The sequence below is a fragment of the Dendropsophus ebraccatus genome, chromosome 7 (genome assembly GCF_027789765.1).
Source record: "Dendropsophus ebraccatus isolate aDenEbr1 chromosome 7, aDenEbr1.pat, whole genome shotgun sequence".
In the NCBI taxonomy this organism is placed as follows: Eukaryota; Metazoa; Chordata; class Amphibia; order Anura; family Hylidae; genus Dendropsophus; species Dendropsophus ebraccatus.
This window is the reverse complement of record NC_091460.1, coordinates 124,755,831-124,779,521: the sequence shown is the minus strand read 5'-3', so window position 1 is coordinate 124,779,521 and position 23,691 is coordinate 124,755,831. Positions and strand designations below refer to the sequence as shown.

At 41.9% G+C, this 23,691-nt stretch overlaps 1 protein-coding gene across 1 annotated transcript; it reads right to left on the bottom strand.

Moving 5' to 3' along the window:
* Positions 1–1,669: 1,669 nt before the first annotated feature.
* Positions 1,670–17,897, bottom strand: LOC138797767 (alcohol dehydrogenase 1-like). The gene is made up of 9 exons (XM_069978372.1): positions 17,791–17,897; positions 12,284–12,385; positions 10,835–10,976; positions 8,498–8,585; positions 6,479–6,698; positions 5,393–5,653; positions 4,368–4,503; positions 4,138–4,276; positions 1,670–1,943 (listed from the first exon to the last, which is right to left on the bottom strand). Exons 1-9 carry the CDS (start codon positions 17,806–17,808, stop codon positions 1,910–1,912), a joined length of 1,140 nt encoding a protein of 379 aa, XP_069834473.1. The 5' UTR covers positions 17,809–17,897; the 3' UTR covers positions 1,670–1,909.
* Positions 17,898–23,691: the final 5,794 nt, after the last annotated feature.

The window sequence follows — 23,691 nt, the reverse complement described above, 5'->3', positions numbered from 1 at the left end:
TAGTTAAAGATGTTATCCAGCATTTAAAAATGTTCTGTCCAACCCTGCTTAGCCAAAGTTATATAACTTACTAATACACAGTAGTCAAGTCTATGCAGCCATTTCCCCTTTTTTTGGACCCTACACTCAACGCTGAAAGTAACAGAGGTCAGGCTTCTTCCTTGACAGTTGACCCCCGTTCTGAAAGATTGGCACCATTTTGTGTCTTGACACAGAGAAATGATGATGACACCACTCCCCCTGCATTTATTGACTGATACACGTCAGAACACTTTCAGAGAAAACAGGGCTCCATGAAGGGCAGGCTATCAAAGCTGGTTGGGGGCAATGGGCTAGAGATCCAGGGCAGGACTAGGAGGATGGAAGCCCTGTGGGGAGAGATGGGAGAAGACCCATCTCAAACAGGAAATGCAGCAATATGTTGATTGGGCCAACGGGTGACATGGGGTGCAAAACAGTGGGAGGCCGCAAGCTACCAGAAACTAATTTTACAATATGTGGATACAATAATGTTCATTGATGCTTTGATTTTTTTAAGCAACTCCAGATAACCCCTTTAAATGTCTCGATATGTATGTCAGTATGCAGGATTCCATAGGGGGTCATGGAAAACATGAATACAGCCTATGGTTCTATTAATGTATTCCAAACAGCCTTAGATCTGCATCCAACTTCTGCAGCCACTGGTTCAGACAGACTCGAGCTCGGGTTCAGACAGACCCAGTTCAGACAGACCCGAGCATGCACAAGCTTTGCTCCTCTCTAGTCATTATCTACCTTCTCCTCGTTGCTATGCCATGACATAATGCCGGAGCTGAGCAGGCTGGCACTGTGCTGGGGGATAATTTAGAGTACACTACTAGAGATGGTATGTGGGGGGTTAAAATAAGTTAATGGGAACCTGTCACCCCCCGTGGCGGGGGGGAAGGCCGCCCCACCCCCTGCTAGAGCCCCGGATACTTACGCCATCTTGCCAACTCCCGTTTCTGGAGCCGGTCCCGGGACAGAGATATCCCCATCTGAAGCCCGACGCGCTGCTGAGATGAGTCCGATGCCCATAGAGAATGAATGGAGCCGTCATTCTCTATGGGCGTCGGACTCATCTAAGCAGTGCATCCGCCGGGCTTCAGACAGGGATATCTCCATTCCGGGAACAGCTCCAGGAACTGGACTTGGGGTAAATATCCGGGTCGGGCGGCCTTCACTCCGGCACGGGGGTGACAGGTTCCCTTTAAGGGGGAGAGGGGGGCATTGGCTTTGCAAAGTGGTACTTGAGCATTTAGGAGTAAGGTCTGTTTGGATAGTAGGAACACTAATATTTTCATAATGGTAAGCTGTCCAGAAATGTATGGGTGGGTAACAGATAGGAAGGAAGCCCTGATTTTCATTTCATCATGGATGCTCTGAAGGAGGCAGACAGACTTACTGTTTGCAGGTACAAAGCCCAATTGCTGCCTCACTTTCTTGTGCACATCACTAGCTTAGCTCCACCCCCACTTCCTGTGTTCTATCTTTGCCTCTCTGCTGCTAGAGGTGGAGCTCCCCTAACAGGCAGCGGACAGTAAATTGCAAGGAAGCAAGACACCTAGTGGATATAATTTTAGAGCTTTATTTCTAGGGTAGAAGTTATTAAAAAAAGTTTTAAAAAAAAATATTTGGTACCACTATAAGCCTTTAAAACCAGAATAATAGATTTTATTACAGGTTATAAGACAGAGACTGAAAGAAAACGTAACATTTTAAATGCCAAATATTTCTGATTATATAGAAAAGTCACCCCAACGTACAGCAGCAAAATCCTCACCCCACACCACAGAAGCAACTAAGGATACAAAATGCTTAGTGTATATAACTCTGAAATGAAAGTATATTTGTGTTCCTTAGTCGCAGGAAATTCCTTGTATTTTCTTTATTTCTTGTCCATTAAAAGGACTGTGCGGACACTGTAAAATAAGGGAAATAAAGATACGAATTAATAACTAGACAATATTGCAATATATAAGAAATGAAAAGAGAAGGGTGTATTTGTTCTATGTTGAAAAGATAAAATTTATATTTATAGGGATAAAATATAGAAACAGAATCCTAGGAAAGCAAAGCCCAAATCTTCCCAGGACTCTGAAAAGCTTGTGGTGACTCAGTTTTCCTAGGACCCTGAGTGTCTCTGGTCATTTCTATGCATCAATATGCAATAACCACATTAGTTTATGATGTCAAAGAGCCTTGAATATATCGACTTTTCCAGGATACAGCACAACTCTGCATATTCTGCTGCTTACATGTAACAGAGCTGCTTTGCTGCTTCCATCCCCCTCTTGTCTGCGGAGGTATCAGAAAGATAGAACCTTTTCTCCTCACTGGATATCCCCTTTAAAGGGGTTATGCGGGTATCGAAAACAATATTCTAAATGATCCCCCTTCCCAATACCACCCTATCTTGCACCCCTTCCCTGTTTTTTTTTCTAATATTTACCCGCTCTGGATGTCTAAAATCATCTTCTCTGTGTCCACTCTGACAACACGCTGCTCCCTCTTCCCCCCTCCCTTTGCAGACACAGGACATGTGATTTCCTCTCGGGGAGCCTTGTTAGCTGTCTATTGACTTAGTAACATGGTCCCCAGGAGACAGTAACATGGTCCCCAGGAGACATCATCTGCATCATCTCCATGCACGTGTTCACTGGTAGGGAAAGTGAAAGTGCTGCTTCCATAGACTTACATCTGTTCCTGAGCCTAGGTTTCTATAATATAAAAAGTTAAAGCTCTATCTCTGCTTGCTGTCAGTAAATGCAGGCATATTTGCCTGTCTTTGTGTCACAGTTCTGTATATTGTAAATGTTATGGGTGGAGCTGGAGTCTGGATGGAACTAGAATGTTTTCTTTCACAGTCAGCAAGCAGAGATCTAAACCTACACTACACCCCCTGGTAAACAAATGCTGTTATATAGCACATAGCCAAACCATGCGCGCATCAGCTCTGCTACACCATGCGTGCATCAGCTCTGCTACACCATCAGCTAGTATGGAATACATACTCAGGTGATGTGCTGCAAAATCAGTGAAAAAAACAGTCCTGTGTTTACTATGCAATAGTAATGACACCAGTGGGCAGGAAAGTTAGGGGGTGAGTACACTAATGGACAATCAGGGAGATGAGTGATGGGAAATGTGGTTTCCTGGCCGGTGCCATCTTGGATATAGATCGGCTTTTAGAAAAACCTGTAACTCAGGAATGGCAGCAGCTAGAAAGACAGGAGACGGCTCAAAATACTCAGTAGAACTTGGTGAGTAAGGGCCCTATTCCACCGGACGATTATCGTTCAGATTATCGTTAAATCGTTCGAATCTAAACGATAATCGTTCGGTTGAAATGCAGTTAACGATTCACGACCGAACGAGAAATCGTTGATCGCTTTATAAGACCTGCACCTATTTTTATCATTGCTCGTTCGCAAATCGTTCGCATTGAATAAGACATCGTTCGGTCGTTCGCAATAGATACGAACGGAATAGCGAAGAAATACGGAAGAAGAAACGATCGCAATTACGATCATAAGTAACGATTATCGTTCCATGGAAATGAGTGAACGTTTTCAGGTCTTTCGCAATAGCGGTCGTTTGAGATCGTTAATCGTTAACGATTATGCTAACGATAATCGTCCGGTGGAATAGGGCCCTAAGACCAGCTAGATTTGGGAGAATTTCATTTTTTAGCTTTTAGGTGGATATCCCCTTTTGTAACTCTTCCTGATCTGTTAGATCTCTGCCACATATTGGCATACTGCATATTACCCACAGTGAGCCTGCAAACTGAGTTACTAGAAAGAGCTACATTGTGCATTTGTTATGCATTTCAGCCAGGCCAAGAACATGACCCACTTCCTATTGACAGGCTGTACTTACTGTTGCCTGGTTAGTGCCTGTCTACTAATGAAGACAGATTACAAAGAGGCTGCAGATGGAAAGGCGCATGAGGAAATTGGATAGGAATGCACGCAGGACCACACAGTTCTCTAAGCGAGCAAAAAATGTTATACGCAAAACACATGTTCAACTAAACCTGTTTACTTTCGTAAAAGAACCGGCTTAGTTGAACATATGTGCCCTATGTGGTAAGATTGGTAATCTCAAACTCACGTTTTTCCTTTTCTCATAAGGTCAAAGCCTTCATTGATTTGGCCAAATGGAAGCCTCCAGCTCACGATGGCGTTAAGGTCAATTTTCCCAGCAAGAACTTCATCAACCAATTTAGGGAAGTCTACTGATGCTTTGAAATCTGTAGACAGAATTGATCAGGTAAGTAACATTTAAGCGGCATTGATAGTATTGCTAGATGTTGACTTGAATTTATCATTTGTAAAACTCACCACCCAAGAAACCTCCTTGCACTATACGTCCAGTTAGCAGCCACATCACATCAACTATAAGCCTATCTGTGGACTTGGGAACGCCGATAATCGTGGCCGATCCATAGGCATCATGAGTGGACTGAATCATGGATGCCTAAGGACAAAAAAAAAAGAAAAAGCATAAATCAAATTAGTTTTAGTATGATTTATTTGTTTGTACTTTTGATAGAAACCGATACCAGTTTAAGGCTATGTTCACACATTGCAATACAACGGCTGTTATTTTGAGTGTTAAACAACGGCCGGTGTATTACATGTTCCTCTGGTCGATAATGCAGTATCGGCCGTAGGAACATTATTTTACACTTATAGAACTCTGACGGCCATATGGGTGTGAATGAAAATCAATTAACCATTAACTTTCATTCACACTATGGCCGGCAGAACAGTTTGTGAACAGTCTATTTTCTATGGCCGTTGTTCACGAACTGGCTAAGACAGGAACTGTCCAGGAACTATAGAGGGTTTCTATAGGGATTCCCATTGAAAACCTCTCCTGCTCTGGACATATCCTGTCACGGCCAGAGATGTCAGCAGAGAGCACTGTGTCAGACTCAAAAGAAAACAACATTTCCTGCAGGACATACAGCAACTGATAAGTATGGGAAGACTTGAGATTTTTAAATAGAAGTAAATTACAAATCTATATAACTTCCTAACACCAGTTGATTTGAAAGAAAAAGATTTTCGCCGGACAACCCCTTTAACTTTACTTTGTGAGAAATGTTTTGCAGTTACAAACTATTCTGAGCATTATAACAATGAATGAACTTTTTGGCACCAGTCAAGTAGAATTTTATTTTTTTTTCTCCAGAGTATCCCTTTAAAAGCGCTAGGAGTTACTTTATGAACATTATTGTAAAGAGTAGTACCATCATTTATATAATCAAAGGAAAATTATGCCAAATTTTTAAGGCATGACATCAGCATGTTGGTCGATTGCTAAAACGTGAATGTATTATGCCATATAAAGCACTTCTTACCATCACGTCAACCTTGCCGATACATTCAAATCCATAGTCAGCTCCTCCCTTTGTCATATCTTTGATCATTTGATGGATGGGTTTTTTGTTGTCATCTGGATTCAGACACTCAGTACATCCCAGCTCTTTTGCTTTATTGAACTTGGTTGGATTGATGTCAACTCCAATAATCCTTGTGGCACCGGAAAGTTTACAGGCCATGACAGCTGACATGCCTATTCCGCCCAGACCGAACACCACACATGTGCTTCCTGGCTTCACCTGACAAAAAGAGAAAACTGAGTCGGTCAGTAGAAAATAAATGATGGGAAATCTGCAAAATCTGTTTTCACTAATAATCCTTTCCAGGCTACTTTTATTTCCATACTCCATTTCCATACATAACTTTGAGGTATACATGAAAGTTCAAGGGCATTCAGGAAGTTTTAGGGCTTTATGTTCCCCAAGTTTTTTTAGCATTAAAAATACGGCTCCGGCCGCACTCTCCATTGTGAAACGGGGATGTGGACGCATACGGGTGCGCCCGCATCCGAATTCAACAGAAATGAAGATCATCCAGCCGGTACTGCAGTACCGGCCGGAATGATCTTCACTAACACCGGCCGGGTCACAGAATGGCCGGTGATTCATGCTGTGTGAACCTGGTCTTAAAGTGAATGTACCATTTAGATCAGTGACATTTTTTTTTTCATACTAATTTGATGGTGCGTACATCCTTCTGGTGCAGTCCATTTTTTAAACCACCGCCAGGTTCCCACTGTCTGCCGCGGTTTGTGATGTGAAAATCGGCCCACTCTATGCACTGGAGATGGGCCAGGCACCCCCAGTGTACTGACATCCCCTCCCCTCTGTGAGGCAGCTCCATCAGAATCAAGTCTGGCCACGTCACAGGGGGTGGGGGGATATTGGTACATGGGGGTGTCAGGTCCGCCTCCAGTGCAAAGAGCAGCCTGATTGGCATATCACAAATCGCGCTGAAGGTGGTTTAATAAAAAAGGACCGCACCACCGTGGGGTAGTATGAATTTTTTTTTTCAATGATCTAAGTGGTACATTCGCTCTAAATATTTTAAAAAAATTGGCATACCTTTGCAATATTCATAACTGATCCAAAACCAGTTGAGAAGCCGCAGCCAATCAGGCATACTTGGTCCAGAGGGGCACGTTTATCAATCCTACAAACGGCAAATTCATCCACCACAGTATACTCAGTAAATGTACTTGTGGACATGAAGTTGTGGATGGGTTTTCCATTGATGGAAAATCGGGTGCTTTTGTCAAGCATGAGTCCATCATTTTTTCCAACGCTAAAAAGCAAACATATCGAATCAATTAGTAAATTGTCAAAAACTAATAATTAAAAAAAGTTTTACAAAAACTGCCTGTTTCTTTACAGATTTATTACAGTGGCTAACCCTGAGTAATAAGTTTGCATTGTCTAGATAAGCCATAGTATCTGCTTGAAGTCTCTGCGCGTATTCCATAATGGGACCATACCCTAGCTATTGAATGCTCTGTCAGCCTATAGCTATTGAAGGTGTATGGGCACTATAATTTCTTTCAAATGAACTCAACTTGTTTGCTCCCTCAGAAAACTGGCTATAACAGTCTGGCCCTGGTTCTCCAGTTGCTCTTAAGGTCTCCATACACATTAGATAAAATTTGTCTAAGCCCACCAATTTACTACTAATATACTAAGAGCAGCTCCTTGTGTATCTCATAGAGCTAAAATCAGGCCGGGCTGCCCTGCTCTGTGGTGAGTCCGTCCATAAGATGGCCGACATGGAGGAGCATGTGACGATGCCCTGTCCCCCAGTGTCCACCACTGAGCCTGTATATGTCTATGGAAGACACTGGAGGCAGGGAAGGGTCACATGGTCCTCCATGTCGGCCATCTTATGGACAGAATCACCACAGAGCAGGACAGCTCTATGACAGTCATGTCAAACTCTGGCCCGTAGTGGCATTACTTTTGGCCCGCCAGGCAATTCAGAGTTTGAATTACATCTGGACCGTCATGGCTACTGTAAAAGAGACTATGGGGGAGGGATGGCTACTATATGAGACTATGGGTAGGGCTGTCTACTATATAAGAAACTATGGGGGAGGGCTGGCTACTATATAAGAGACTACAGGGGAGGGCTGGCTACTATATAAGAGACTACAGGGGAGGGCTGGTTACTATATAAAAGACTATGGGGGAGGGCTGACTACTATATAAGAGACTACAGGGGAGGGCTTGCTACTATACAAGAGACTCTAGGGGAGGGCTGGCTACTATTTAAGAGACTATGGGGGGTGGCTACTATATTAAAGACTATGGGGGAGGGCTGGCTACTATATAAGAGACTATGGGGAGACCTGGCTACTATATAAGAGACTATGGGGCAGGGCTGGCTACTATATGAGACTATGGGGGAGGGCTGGCTACTGTAAGAGACTATTGAGGAGGGCTGGCTACTATAGGAGACTATTAAGGAGGGCTGGCTACTATAGGAGACTATTAAGGAGGGCTGGCTACTATAGGAGACTATTTTGGAGGACTGGCTACTATATAGGACACTTGGGGGGCTGTCTACTATTTGGACACTACTGGGAGGGCTGGCTACTATGTTGGGTAATTTTGGTTGGGTTGGCTACTACATGGGTTGGGGTTTAATCATATCATGTCATTTATCATAGGGAGATGCACACCACTGACAGTGCCAGGAGCGCCACATTCGCGCTTCAATAATTATCAAGGTTGGCCCTCGACTTTGTCCAATTTTTTAACTTTGGCCCACTGTGTGTTTGAGTTTGACACAACTGCTCTATGAGGTACATAGGAGCTGCTGTGAATACACTTACTATACTTATACTACAAACAAAACTATTTTTACTATGAAGTGGTCAACCCCGTTAAGCTCCCAAAATGACAAAAGTACTGCATGACGGCATCTACAATCAACAGTTGACCCCCTAATTTTTTTTACTGTGGGAAGTTTCACCTTCTTTGTAAGCTCTTTTTACCAACCAGATAAACCAGTCTTTTAGAGATTCTCTATCCACTGCAGAGTTAGTATAACATAAAGGTAATATTTCCTATGTAAAGGAAAAAAAAACATACTCATTTTTTTCACAGAAGTTGCTCTCTTCATGCAGACAGGCCTTACACTTCCAGCACATTGGACTGCACAAAAGGATGACGTGATCTCCTAAATGGGATTGAAGGATCCAATGATATAACTTTCATTCACAATATTCTATTAACAATGATGTCCTGATAATAAGGGTTATTACAGCCCCTTAATGTGCTACAGAGATCCACAAGAACAATGGTTGGGATATGCATAGGAAGAATATAAATGGTTTATATGTATCCATCAATATCCATCAATATACCTAACATCAGAAGGATGAATGTAAGGGAATGTTTGGCAATCTTTTTTTTTTTGGAATTCAGTAGTCTTTCTGTATTAGGCAAGTTCAAGACTCTTAGAGAATTAGAGACCAAGTGAGAGTCAATCTAATTGTCTGTATGGAATCGTTGCTGGATAACTGCATTTGTGTGAAGACAGAGTTAAAGAGAATGTACCACTAGGTACATTGCTTTGTGTTCTTTACATTAACAAAATGGCGCCGACCTGGGGATGCTGGTGCAGTGGTACTTTTATTTGAACCGCCACCTGGTTTCTGCGCACGACATTTCTGCACATGATGCAGCGGCCCGACATAAAGCACTGAGGGCCGGTCGGCCAGCCCCAGTGTCAGACTGGGGTACCTGGGGCCCACCAGAGGAAATGAACCTTGGGGCCCACCAATGAAGAACCAGTAAGACACAACGAGCTGACCTCTGAATCCCGCCAGCCTCATTGTCTCAATGTGATGTCTCACGCGCCTCTGCTCTCTACTCAAAGAATTGACGTGAGACATCGCATTGAGACAGTAAGGCTGGCGGGATTCCAGACGAAGTCCGCTCAGTGCTCCGTGTGAACGTACCCCAACTTTGCTTTCCAAGGATTATGAATACATAATCTAACATAAATTTTTTGCTTGAAGGTACTATAGGACACTAAAGAGTAGTACAAACACTGTGACACGATAGATACAGTAGATAGACAGATAGATAGATAGGAGATAGATAGATAGATAGATAGATAGATAGATAGATAGGATAAAAGAAGAGATAGATAGATAGATAGATAGATAGATAGATAGATAGATAGATAGATAGATAGGAGATAGATAGATAGATAGATAGATAGATAGATAGATAGGATAAAAGAAGAGATAGATATATTGATTGCTAATACAGCCGATAATTGTTCCGTGTAATAGGGCTTTTAATCAAAAACCAGCAGGGGCACCGGTAGATATGGAGGGAGACAGAGGATCCTGGACTCTGCAGAGGGAGGTTGAGGAAGAGGTGGGACTCACACAGAGGTGCAGAGGTCACAGGTCACTATACCGCAGGGAAGCTTGGCCTGTCAGCTAATACTGCAGCTGCCTCCTTATCTCGTCTCCCTTCTCCTCCACCAGAACTACATTGTGACACAGGGCTGACAGTGGCAGGAGGAGAAAGCACGCCCCCTCCCCTCCCCCTATTCACACGATGCGACGCTTCAATCCACTGCTCCTTTCCCCCTGTACTGTAAATCAGCACTTTCAGGGTTGAGGCCCTCTCCCAGGCCATTGTGACTTGCAGACAGGTAAAGATCAGAGATCCGGGGGTTTAATCTGGTCTGGGGGAGGGGCCTCAGTCCTATGAGTGCCAGCTTACTGTACAGGGGAAAGGAGCAGTGAATTGAAGCATCGCATTGTGTGCAGGGGGCTCTGGCACATACTAACATCTGACTGCGCCTTCAGTCATACACTAACTCAGTCATACAGGACTGTCAGACTCAGTGTAACTGCATCTGCAGGTGCTTGGGGCCCTCCCGGCGGCCCAGTCCAACACCGGCCAGCCCCCAGTGTGATAAAACCCCCTCCTCTCTGTGATGCACCTTCATTAGAGTCAATGGAGCTATGTGATAAAGGGGAGGGGAGATCGTCACACCGGGGGGCTAGGCTGGTGTGTGGGAATAGACCGGCACCAAAAAGGCCAGGGGTGACCAGGGGTGTAACTACCACTGTAGCAGCCATAGCGGCTGCTATGGGGCCCACCACATCAGGGGGCCCCATTGCCTGCTCTTGTAATATGCTGAGCCCCCTGAGCTGTCTGCAATACACTGAGCCCCCTGAATTGTCATCATTTGTAGCACCAGGTGGCCAAACAGGCCTCCGAGATTCTGCAAATGTCCCTTTAATTGCAAGCACTCCTGATGACACTTGCAGGTATGACTAGACTTGACAGCTCAGTAGTCAGTCAGGAAGGAAGGGGGGCACAATCAAAAGTTTGCTATGGGGCCCAGCCATTTCTAGTGACGCCCCTGGTACTGACTTTTGTATAATTACTTTATATTACCTGGCTGAACTTTGAATACTCCTTCCCCAACACTCTCAACAATCCCGGCACCTTCATGTCCCAAAACAACTGGAAAATTCAATTTTTCCATTCCGCCTACCAGGGCATGCTCGTCAGTGTGGCAAAGTCCACTTGCGATAACCTGTAATGGAAATAGTTTGTGATGCAAGATAAAGACATATTTATTTCAATCCACCTCCGGCATAGACTCTCTTCTTTACTATGTATTGGTAGCTGTAGGTACTATTGTGCATTAATTGAGATGCCTTAGCAACAATGGGGCCTAGCTATCAATCATATGATTGGCAGTTGGCACAAGGATAAGAGCTATAAAAGAGCTATAAAAGTGTAGTGCCATTATCTCTGACCATGATATTACCTGTATATGGCATTTTGAACAGTTTTCTCATCTGCAGACTTAGGGACAGATGCATTTATTTAAAATTTTTGTTCCCTTTTCACCATGGGGGCAGGGAAGGGACATGACATTGCATGGCATTACATTTTTGCCACTGTTAGTCACAAATTAGGCTTAAAATCTGTACCGGCTTGAAGGGGGCAAAGTTTTAGGTCCCATTCACACTACGGAATCGGTGCAAAGATTCCATGCGGAACCCCCTGCGCGCACTCGACGCTGAATCCTGCCTTCTATTAGTTTAAATGAGAGGGCTTGCACGCCTACGCTCTCTGCGCCATGTCAATCCTTTGAGCGGAGAGGCGCGGAAAGAGGAGGCATGCAAACCCTCTCATTGAAACTGATAGGAGACAGTATTCGGCGCCGAGTCTCCCCAGGTGGGGATGGGGTCTGGTTTCCGCATGGATCCTCAGTGCTGATTCTGAAGTGTGAACAGGGCCTTACTAGATCACAGACGTCAAATTCAGGCTCTCCAGCTGTTTTAAAACTACATTTCCCATTATGTCTGGACACCCCTGCACTAGGTCTTTTGAAAGCTTCTGTGATGTCTCTTTCTGCCTGTCTCACTTGTCGTTAGAGATAACTCTTCCTCTCCTTTCCATACATTTGTATAGGTAATATGTAACCTCATACTGATATGGTAGTGATATAGTTCCTGCTAGATTTATATACACTGGAGTACCGTACCCCGAACATGAATGCTGACGGCAAATGTGAACAGAGTCGGATTTCATCTAATTTGTGCTGCACATTTCTTGCTTCTAATTTTTACCCAATATAATATGTTTTGTGTTATTTTAAAGCTGTTAAAGAAATACATTATAAACTGCAAAAACTCAAAATCAAAATGCACTGGGCCGGAAGAAGCGCGCCTGTGTGAAACAGCCGTTGCCTCTATGGAACACGCCTGTTGTACAGATCCCATGGTATGTTTGGGTTTGGTTTCCATGCAATAAATGGCCGCATGGATTGTCAACGAGTGCAGCTGTTCCTTCATATCTACGTCTTTACAACAACAAGAACAAAAACTTTACCTTCACCCGAATTTCAAGAACCCTTGGTAGAGCAACTTCAATTTCTTCAATAACAAATGGCTTATTAAAGTCATAAGTGACTGCAGCCCTGCATCTTATAACCTAGAACAAAATCAAGGAATATTATTAATGGATATTGTTACTAGCGTACAATATATCGAGTGCTATGTAAAAGCGTGCTGTCCTATCTTATGCATTACTGGAATATTGTTTACATACAGACTGTAAGCAATAGATGTCTGTACATCAGAATAATGTCATGAACACATAAGTAGCGCGGCCCCCCTCTGAACTCCCCCACCCGCATGAGGACGTACAGTTACACCCTTGTGCGGGAAGGGGAAGTCATTTTTGTCCAAACTTGCCAAGTGCCAAGTGGGCGTGTTGTGGGTGTATCCTTTAAAAACTCTCACAAACTGTCATTTTTTAAATTTTTTTTACAGGTTTTCTATTTGAAAAAAAACAACCACTTCTAGTGTGGCAGGATGGTCATGTTTTACTTATGCTATGTGAAAAATCTTCCAGATTTACTAAGGGCATGCGCCACATTAATTACTTTAACACGAAAAAAAAAAAAAAAAACAGACACGCCGACGGCTTAAAATTGACACATTGTTAGTAAATGAGGCCCATTATGTATTGTTGTTTACATGGTTATTATTGATATGTTAAAATTAATTCATGATTTGTCTGAGTGCTATCACATGATCTCTATGTACAGTGAGATATACATATATAACACTCTGTTGACTGCTTGAAAAAGGTTTCTACTGAAACATTTGCATGGTGTGAATAAAGGCTTTTTAAATTGAAGGAACAGTGCTGCCTTGGATTATATATGTTTCCATATTTTTATGGGGTTAGCGTCGTTGCATAAGGCTTCATGCTAAATACTATAGGTGGCGCTATGTTCAAGAGAAAATAAAAGGCATATATACATTTATTTATTTTTTTGGTTTTCTCAGCTTTCTAATTCAAGCACTCCTCTGAATGTTACTGGGTGCAAGTCAGTAAATAATATATTGTGTAGAGTCGTATTGTGTTGTTATTTACTCCTATTTAAAAATCTCAAGTCTTCCAGCACTTATCAGCTGCTTTATGTCCTGCAGGAAGTGGTCTTTTCTTTGTAGTCTGACACAGTGCTCTCTGCTGCCACCTCTGTCTGTGAAAGGAACTGTCCAGAGCAGGAGAGGTTTTCTATGGGGATTTGCTACTGCTCTGGACAGTTCCTGACACGGACAGAGGTGGCAGCAGAGAGCACAGTGTCACACTGGAAAGAAAACACTTCCTGCAGGACATACAGCAGCTGATAAATACTGGAAGACTTAAGATTTTTAAATAGAAGTAAATTACAAATCAATATAACTTTCTGAAACCAGTTGATTTGAAAGATTTTTTTCTTTATCAAACATATATTTCATTCCTCCCAGATGCTTTGAAAAATGACAGGTGGAATCTGATTGGTTGCTAGAGGCAACTAAGGCAATTTTACCTTACACCAGTTTGATAAATCTCCCCCTATGGCTAGGTTTACACATTGTCAAAAATAGAGAAAAGGCGGACGTTTTTGAAATATAAAATAACGTCCGTTTTTTGCCACAATTTAACTGACTGCAATGGCAATGCATTGAAGTCAATGGAAAGATGGACGTCCAATGCACACAATGTATTGTATAACGGAAGTTATTGCAACGGACGTCAAAATAACGTTCATGTTGATTATTTTCGGACGTCTTTTGCAAACAACGGACGTTTTTTATTAGTTGTTCACACTCAGTTTTTCTTTTGTCTTTCTCCATTTTTACTATTAAATTCAATGGCCTTTACAATTAAGCCGCATCCAAAGTAACCAAACTAGAATAACGTGCAAACACCGGTCATTGCACTAAGGGGAGGCTAGACAGCTGGATGACGTCCGTTATTTTAGATTTAAAATAACAAATGTAATTTTAAACGGAGCTGTAAAGACGTTGTGTGAACATAGCCTATGTCTGCACTGCGTTCTGCACATTTTGCTTTTCTTCATACCACTCAGTTATTTCTAGCTCTGTCCTGTTTACCAGCCGTATCCTTGAATGACCTCAAGCGGCAACACTGTGCCTGCCAAATAGATGCATAACAAAGTAAAAGCTTTCCTGCCCCTCCCTCGCCCGAGCTCTTGTGTTTGTGCCCACATGTAATAGTGAGCTGGCACTCTCAGTGCACAAGGCTTCTTGTATGTGCGCTGTGTATTTATATGCTTCCAACTGATGTGTCAAAGATTTCTGCACAGTGTGCTGACATCTCTCACAGTCCTCAATGTCTTAGGGTGCCTTTACACAATAAGGCTATGTTCACACAACGTTTTTTCAGCTCTGTTTAAAATTTGAGTCTAAAACAACGGACGTTATTTAGTTGTCTGGCCTCCCCTTGACTGGTGTTTGCACATTATTCTAGTTTGGGGTTACTGATTGGCCTTTGGCTGCGGCTTAATTGAAAAGTCCATTGAATTTAATAGTAAAGACGGAGAAAGAACGGTGACAAAAGAAAAACTGTGTGTGAACAACTAATAAAAAGCGTCCGCTGTTTGCAAAAGACGTCCGCAAATAATGATCTTGTTCATTATTTTGACGTCCGCGGCAAAAACGTCCGTTTTGTCAATACACTGTGTGCATTGGACCGCCTTACCGTTGACTTCAATGCATTGCCATTGCAGTCGGTTAAATGGCGTCAAAAACGGCAATTATTTTAAATATGAAAATCGCCCGCTTTTTCTCTATTTTTGACGTGTGAACATATCTGACAGATTTTTGAAGCAAAAGCCAGGAATGGATCTGAAAAGAGAAATCTCAGTCTTTCCTTTATGACCTGTTCCCTGTTTATAGTCTGTTCCTGGCTTTGGCTTCAAAAATCTTTCAGATAAATCTCTCTGTGTAAAGGCACCCTAAGTGACTAAAGCATCATAGCAAAATAGTGCCATTAACCCCTTAGTGACTGTGGCTATGTTCACACAACGTTTAACAGCGTCCATTGCATAGCAACGGACGCTGTTAAACAGCCGTCCGCCGGGCTGCTCTCAGCCCGTGCCTGCAGCCGATACCTCCGTATCGGCTGCAGGCACATTCTTTTATCACAATTGATTTGCGGGCACAGCCGCCGGTGCCCGCAAATCAATTGTGAAAAAACAATGTGCCTCCAGCCAATAGGCATTTAGCCATTCACTCCAATGCAATGTGCAGCTGCTGCTGCACATTGTGTTGTATGAACAGCTGATGATTGACAGGCACATTATTCTAACGGCCGTTCTAAAGAGAATACAGCGGGCGGCATTGCATTGACTTCAATGCAATGCCACCCCTGCAGTAAAGAATGGACGCTGAGGCAATTGCAATCAGCGTCCGTTCTTTACTTAAAAAGACTGTTGTGTGAACCTAGCCTAACATTTAAGAACCTTTTTTTTTTTTTTGCCAACATAGACTATTTGCGAAACAAATGTTACTTTTTAAAGCAAATGTACCAATGTATCAGTACATTTGCTTTCAGTTTTGCACATGGACAGAAGGGCACTGGCATGGGAAGCCGATGCTGTGGTCCGGTCCCCGCATACGTCACTGTTCCATTCCCGGGCACTGGCCAGGGGTGAAGCACTGGAGGCGAGCTGCGTCATAGAGGGGTGGGGGCTTCCTCCCATGGGGCAAGCCGACCCGACTTCACCCTCGGCCGGTGTCTGGGAATAGAATGACGCCGTACACGTCAGGCCGTGGTTCAAAAAAAGGACTGTGACACCGACTTCCCCCTCCGACACCTTTCTATCCATGTGCCAAACTTAAAGCAGATGTATTCATGGTACATTCGCTTTAAGGGCACCATTTTGAGATTTATGTAATTTATTAACTTTTATCAACTCTTTTTGGGGGATAATTGAAAAATATATTTTTTAAATTTGCATGTTAAACTTATAAAAACTGTTGCCACATTACATAATCCATAGCTTTCTCATTTTTCTCTTCATGGAGCTGTGTATAATTCTTATTAATACCATTTTTTACCTATATATGACTTTTTGATCACTTTTTTTTGTCGTTTATTGTATTTTTGGTGGCAGATTGGCAAAATACATTCACAGTTTTTAATAGGCTTTTCTTTTACAGCGTTTGCTATGCTGTAAAAATAATGTTATCATTTTATAGCTTGTCGCAATTAATTTGGTACGGGGAATAAGTTATTTTATTATTTAAGGGAATTTTTTATGGGGGATTTTTGAAATTGTATTTATTTCAAAAAGGTGGTCTCATAGAAAGGTTTCATGTAAGAATACATCTGAATATGAGCCATTCAGTTCTGCATGTTTCTATTTATTAAAAACATCTGCTTTAACTTTTACATTCTAAATGCTGTGTTTGCATAGAACACACTATTACACACAGTTGATATACAGTATATTTTTAACAAAACTGCATATTACATAACATACAGATGACTTCATGCGATCTATAAGTAAGTCTAATGATGTTTGTGGAATAAAGGGTGAAGTCATGAATGTTTAAGCCATGTGTTTCTGGTTTTTTTTGTGTGTGAATGCATTGTATATTGTTCATTGTGTGTATATTTGTGTATGTGTGTATATCTATGTATGTATATTTGTGTGTATATATATATATATATATGTATATGTAAATGTATATGTATTTTTTGTGAGTGTGTATATGTATATTTGTGTATATGTATTTTTTTATGTGTATATTTGTGCATGTGTGTACTTGTGTGTTTGTGTATATATATATGGATATTTGTGTGCATATATATATATATATATATATATTTATATATAAATATATATATATTTGTGCTTATACATATAAGTGGTGTAAATTTTTGTGTATGTGTGTATACATGTATGCATATTTGTGTGTTTACATATATGTGTAAATTTGTGTGTATTTATGTATGTATATTTGTGTATAAATGTATGTATATTTGTATATGTGTGTATTTTTTTGTGAGTGTGTGTTTATGTATATTTGTGTATATGTTTTTTATGTGTATGTGTGTGTATTTGTGTGTGCATATATGTATGTATGTATATTTGAGTGTGTGTATATATATGTATGGATATTTGTGTGCATATATATATATATATATATATATATATATATACACACACACAAATCTATCTATTTGTGTGTATACATATATGTGGTGTAAATTTGTGTGTATATATGTATGCATATTTGTGTATAGATGTGTGTATATTTGTGTATATATGTATGTATATTTGTGGGTATGTGTGTAAATGTATGTATATTTGTGTGTGTGTGTGTATGTATGTATGTGTGAACAGAAATCTAAATGTAATAACAACAGAGTACTATTTCTATCAACAAAAAAGGATAATTATTAATAAGTATAAAGGATTTCTACAGATATTCACCATGCACAGTTCTTGCAGTCATTGCTATATACCATACAAGCTTAATGTCCTGTATATTATACAATTTTTATTATAATCCAGATACATTAGAACTTACTTTCCCGGCAGTGGCCATCTCTGCGCAGATAGCAGGTCCTGTGATGGAAGGAGAATAAGTTTTTGGCTTTTATCTGCCAGACAAAACTATTCTGCATTGAGACTGAACCAGCCACAGTTTATATAGAGGTCTGTACCTAAATTTGTATACACCCATTAAAGAGCCCTTTCTTGGCAGCAGATGTACAAACCTCCTCAGTAATCCAGAGGACAATTTTCACCAGGTGCGCCTGTCCACACAAACAATTGCTCATTACATAACATTTCCATCCTTTCTAAAGTCATTCTGCTTAAAGTATCACCCGGGGAACTATAAGCGTTGTAGGTTCTGCCTGTATGCTCAGCTTGTCTAAGTGATAACTAAAAGTGAATGATCCATAGTGGAAACATCTGGAATAATAGGAATTCTACAAGAATAGATGTGTTTGCTTAATTTGACTACTGTTTTATGTATTATTGATAGAGCTTTTAGACTTTCTGCAGTGCTATACACAGACCATTGGGCACAACTGGGCATTAACCAGTGGGGCTTGTGTCCCCATTTCTGGGTACCAACATGTGTAGCAACAAGCCAATCTGCATTAATATTGCTACATACATACGAGTCTAGGGTAGTAAACCCTACTTGCGTAACTACTATCTGTACGGATGCTGCGTACATGCTGCACCTGTCTTGGTGTCTTTCTACCCCCCCCCCCCCCCCCCCAGATATCGGTATCCTGAGGACTACTTCAGATTCGTTGTACTACGCTGATGACCAGCAGCTTTTTCTTTTTAATAAAAGATTCAATGCTATGCATCCCCACTTAACCCCCACTGAAAAATCTGACTCCCAGGGGGTTAAGTGAGGATGCTATGGATCCTCTCTTAACCCCTTGGGGGCCAGACTGTGCTCTAAATTATACTTACTGCTCTGGTATTCTATCTTCACTGCTCAGACAATTAGCGGCTGCAGTGGTCTTTTAACAACCTTTTGTTTTTTTTTAACTACAGAGCACCCAAGCATCTTAAGGTACTTGCTAGAAAATTGAGCACTCTTATTGCCTTATGCTCAAGGAAGTATTATACACGAATGAAGCTGCTCGCCCAACACTACAACTCTCATTCAATTTATTGGGAGACTATGTTTGGGGTACCTTTATCTTAGCTTCTCTTCACTGAGGCTAGTAAAGAACTGGCTATTGCACAAAACTGTTAATTTCTAGGGGGCCATTTGCCTCTTCTCCCTGGCGTATGCCAGCCGCAGGTCAGGCCGGCTTCACTAAGTGAATCTGGTGGGGAAATTGGGAGTACAAGTACGCCGGTCTTCATAAATGCCCCCCCTAGTGTCCAAAGAATGAATCTGATGAGAGAGATAGATGAACCATTTTAATGTAATCCTACTCAAGGAATAGATCATCTTCAGCAGAAGAAAAGACTTGATAGTGTACAATGATTCTGGCAAAATTAGTAGATATTCAATTATACCTAAAGCCAGTGAAAGCATTGTGCCGTCCTTTGCAGCCGCTATGTTCTGCAAGATGCAATAATATTTTTTAAGCAACCTAAAACATGCAAAAATGATTGTAGCAAAATAAAAGAAACAAAAAAGGCATAAAAGGTAAAGAGATTTTGCCTTGCACATTTTCTTTTTATTTTTGAACATTTTTCATAGTTGCACAGATTTTATTTCTTTCTCTCTTTGCTGCTGGTTTTGTAACACTCCTTTCTACTTTATCAGAAATAAATTACTAAATGATTTGCCTCCACTCCACCAAAGCCGCTATTCCAGTGTCCCCTGCCAAAATAACCTTACGCAATCACTACCATCAACATCACGTGCCATACTGTACAGATACAACCTGGGAAATAATACTGAGGCCAGTGACTTGCCGCTGTATCACATGTACAGTGTATGCAATATCATTGCAGCTCCTTCAGTGTTGGACACAGGAGCAGCTGAAAATTAAAGGAGAGGTCCGGCAATCTTTAAAAATTTCCAGCAGGCAGGGAAGAACATAATAAACAAGCCCTACTTACCTCTTCCTGTGCCCCCAAGGTGCTGCCTTGCTTCTCCGAAACCCCTGCCAGGCTCCGGGATCCCGGTCTCTAGCGACGTCATAATTCTGATGATGGACTGCCTGCTCAGCTAATCAGCAACTGGGGCGGGGCACCGCTGCAGTCACTGATTGGCGATCCATGAGGGGGCAATCCATCAACCAGGTCGATGAGGTCCATGAGGGGGCAATCCATCAACCAGGTCGATGAGGTCCATGAGGGGGCAATCCATCAGCCAGGTTGATGAGGTCCATGAGGGGGCAATCCATCAGCCAGGTTGATGAGGTCCATGAGGGGGCAATCCATCAGCCATGTCGATGAGGTCCATGAGGGGGCAATCCATCAGCCAGGTTGATGAGGTCTATGAGGGGGCAATCCATCAGCTAGGTCGATGAGGTCCATGAGGGGGCAATCCATCAGCCAGGTTGATGAGGTCTATGAGGGGGCAATCCATCAGCCAGGTCGATGAGGTCCATGAGGGGGCAATTTATCAGCCAGGTTGATGAGGTCCATGAGGGGACAATCCATCAGCCAGGTTGATGAGGTCCATGAGGGGGCAATCCATCAGCCATGTCGGTCATATTCCCCCGAGTCATGACGACATCGGAACTTGGGGGGAAAATGAATTCCGGACGGGATTCTGGAGGCTGTGATGTGGCACATCAGGGGCAAGGGGAGAGGTAAGTAACACACTGAGAAAAGTCCTGTTTTTTTTTTTACCTTGGACCCAGTCTGCATACATTTCTCTAAACACTTCTGGTAAAGGCTGTGCAGCTGCTCTGTAGATAATATGGATGAATCCAATATGTGCGTATGCTCAGTAGTCCTTGTTATTCATGAGGACCTGTTCCCTCCGCCCACCAGGAGCTAGTTGGCAGCAGTTGATAACTATCAATCAAAGGCCTGATGAGCACAAGGAGCAAATGGCAACAACAGGATCACAGTTCAGAGAGGAAAACAACAAGAGATTACATCAAATGGGGAAGGAAAACAGCACAACAACTTTACTAAAAACAACATATTTGTATTACAACTTTGATTCATGGCACAACCCCATTGAGGCACCTAGGTAATGCATGAGCAAGATTTACTTGGGTTAGATTTAGATGGGTTTCCACGGCTCCCATTGAGAATGAATAGAGAGGCAGCATACACGCCAAACCCACCACTCCACTATAATGGTAAACTCGGGTCCCATTTCTCGAGATTGCAAGGGGCCTCATCAGTCAAACCTCAGCAATCAGATAGTTTATCCCTATTCTGTGGATGGGGAATATTCTTACCAGTTGGAACCCCCCTTTATTATCATTATGTCATTATGTATTATTATTAAGTTGTTATTATTATAGATCAGTAATAGAGATGAGCAAACCGGGTTCGAGTTCGAGTCGATCCGAACCCGAACGTTCGGTATTTGATTAGCAGTGGCTGCTGAACTTGGATAAACCTCTAAGGTTGTCTGGAACACATGGATACAGCCAATGACTATACCCATGTTTTCTACGTAGCCTTAGGGCTTTATCCAACTTCAGCAGCCACCGCTAATCAAATGCCGAAAGTTCAGGTTCGGATCGACTCGAGCATGCTCCAGGTTCGCTCATCTCTAATCAGTAAATAAAATAATAAGGAGGTGCTCATGGGAACCCCTATTTACAGGATTCACAGCTATTAGTTTAATTATCAGGCTGTGCATTCTAAGCAAGAAAACCTGATCCTCCTTACCCATTGTATATTTAACATGTTTTTTTGGCAGTGCCTGCTTAACAATTGGCAACGTGTCTGACACTTAATCTTGCTGAATAAAACAAATATATGCATGTAGATTAATTGTTCACTTTGGGGACAACACCCATATACGCACACAAATGATGTATCTTGGCTATGTAATTTGAGTATAGTCATTGTGAATCTGACTTTTCTTGTGATGACAGAGCCCATGCATTCTAATGAAAGACAAAATGCAAACTACTGAGGAGGCCCATAAAGAAATGCACTCATTTCATAAAGAGTAATCTGAGTATTTTCAATGCCGCAGCATGATCTATATGTGACGGGGACAAATATATGACATATATCTGCATGAAGGGCCCACTACTTTCTATAAGGCTATGTTCACACAAGGTACGAACAATGGCCGTTTTAGTAAGGGTCAAATAAAGGCTGTTGCTGTACTGAAAATTGCATTGATTTCAGTGTTGATTTCAATTGACATGTCAATTATTTCTACGTCCGTACAAAACAACGGCCGTTGTTCAATACACTGTGTTTGCATTGACTTCAATGCAACACATTTTTCTATCACAAGAACATTAGAAGGAGTGAGCTAGCTTGGCGCGATGGGGGCAGGCAGTGCTCCTAACGGTACTCCGGATTGTGGATTCCACTGCTAACTGCTCAAAAATGGTGCAGAGGAGGAAGATTAGAGACATCCCTTCCTTCACGGCACCGTGTGCTCATTAGGGGGCTAGTTTTCCTTTAAATTGCATGTAACTAGAGATGAGCGAACCGGGTTCGGGTTCGAGTTCGAGTCAACCCGAAACCGAACGTTCAGTATTTGATTAGCGGGGGCTGCTGAACTTGGATAAAGCTGTAACGTTGTCTGGAAAACATCGATACAGCCAATGACTATATCCATGTTTTCCACATAGCCTTAGAGCTTTATCCAACTTCAGCAGCCACCGCTAATCAAATGCCGAAAGTTCAGGTTCGGATCGACTCGAGCATGCTCGGGGTTCACTCATCTCTATTTACTATCAAACATATTCATAAGGCTAAGTTCACACAACGTATAAATTCATTAAACAACGGGCGTAGTTGCAGGTTTGCAACCATGACCGTTATCTAATAAATAAATCCAGGTTCGCTCATCTCTACATGTAACATACCGAGCTTATAATTTTCATGGCTTACAGTTATGCTGGGTTTACACGGAGCGATAATTCGCCCGATCGTACGATTAACATTTTCGAAGTAACAGTTTTTTTCTATAACAATATATCGAACGAACGGAACGATATATCGTATGTAAAAATTGTTTTGCGACGCTTAAGCCTATCTCGCACATAGGTTGAATCGGCAAACGACTGTTTACACGGAACGATCTGCGAATTTTTTGCGAACGACCAACGACGAATTGTTCAAAGATCAAAATGAATGTTTACACGTACGATTAACGTTCGAATTCGATCGTTATCGTGCAAATTCGCACAATAATCGTTCCGTGTAAACGCAGCATTACTGATGAATGTTAGAGAGGAGTATAGAGGTGTTCTGTAATCAGTAATGGGGTTAAAGAACTCATGTACTGTTCTTGCACATCGTCTGCTGTCTGTCCTCCTGTGGCATACTTATGGCAACTTTTTGTAGTGTACCATGCAAACTGTGAAATCAGCTGCAAAACCTACTTCAAAATTATATGTTATGCATGCACATTTTTCCATGGAAAAATTCTACCAAATCTGAGGAGTCCATCCGAACCCGATCGTTCGGCATTTGATTAGCTGGGGCTGCTGAACTTGGATAAAGCTCTAAGGTTGTCTGGAAAACATGGATACAGCCAATGACTATATCCATGTTTTCCCACATAGCCTTAGGGCTTTATCCAACTTCATGATGGTCATTATCAATGATCTGATGCCCTGTTACACCCAGCAATCCCCTGCACACTGAAAGGGATCGCTGACCATGTAACATAGATGAACTAGATAAATAGCTGTAACGACAAGCTCCGCTGCCTCCCTGTCTTTCTGGGAGTTTTATACAGGGACCAAATGTATGGAAAAAAAAAAAATAGAAGTACACTACAAATATATATATATATATATATATATATATAGTGGTACCTTGGTTTAAGAGTAACTTGGTT

Excerpts from the sequence above, each read along its gene's own strand:
- LOC138797767 (XM_069978372.1), bottom strand. Across the intron at positions 10,977-12,283 it reads TTCTTGAAATTCGGGTGAAG|GTTATCGCAAGTGGACTTTG; the intron begins GTAAAGTTTTTG and ends TTTCCATTACAG. Across the intron at positions 5,654-6,478 it reads CAGTTATGAATATTGCAAAG|GTGAAGCCAGGAAGCACATG; the intron begins GTATGCCAATTT and ends TCTTTTTGTCAG.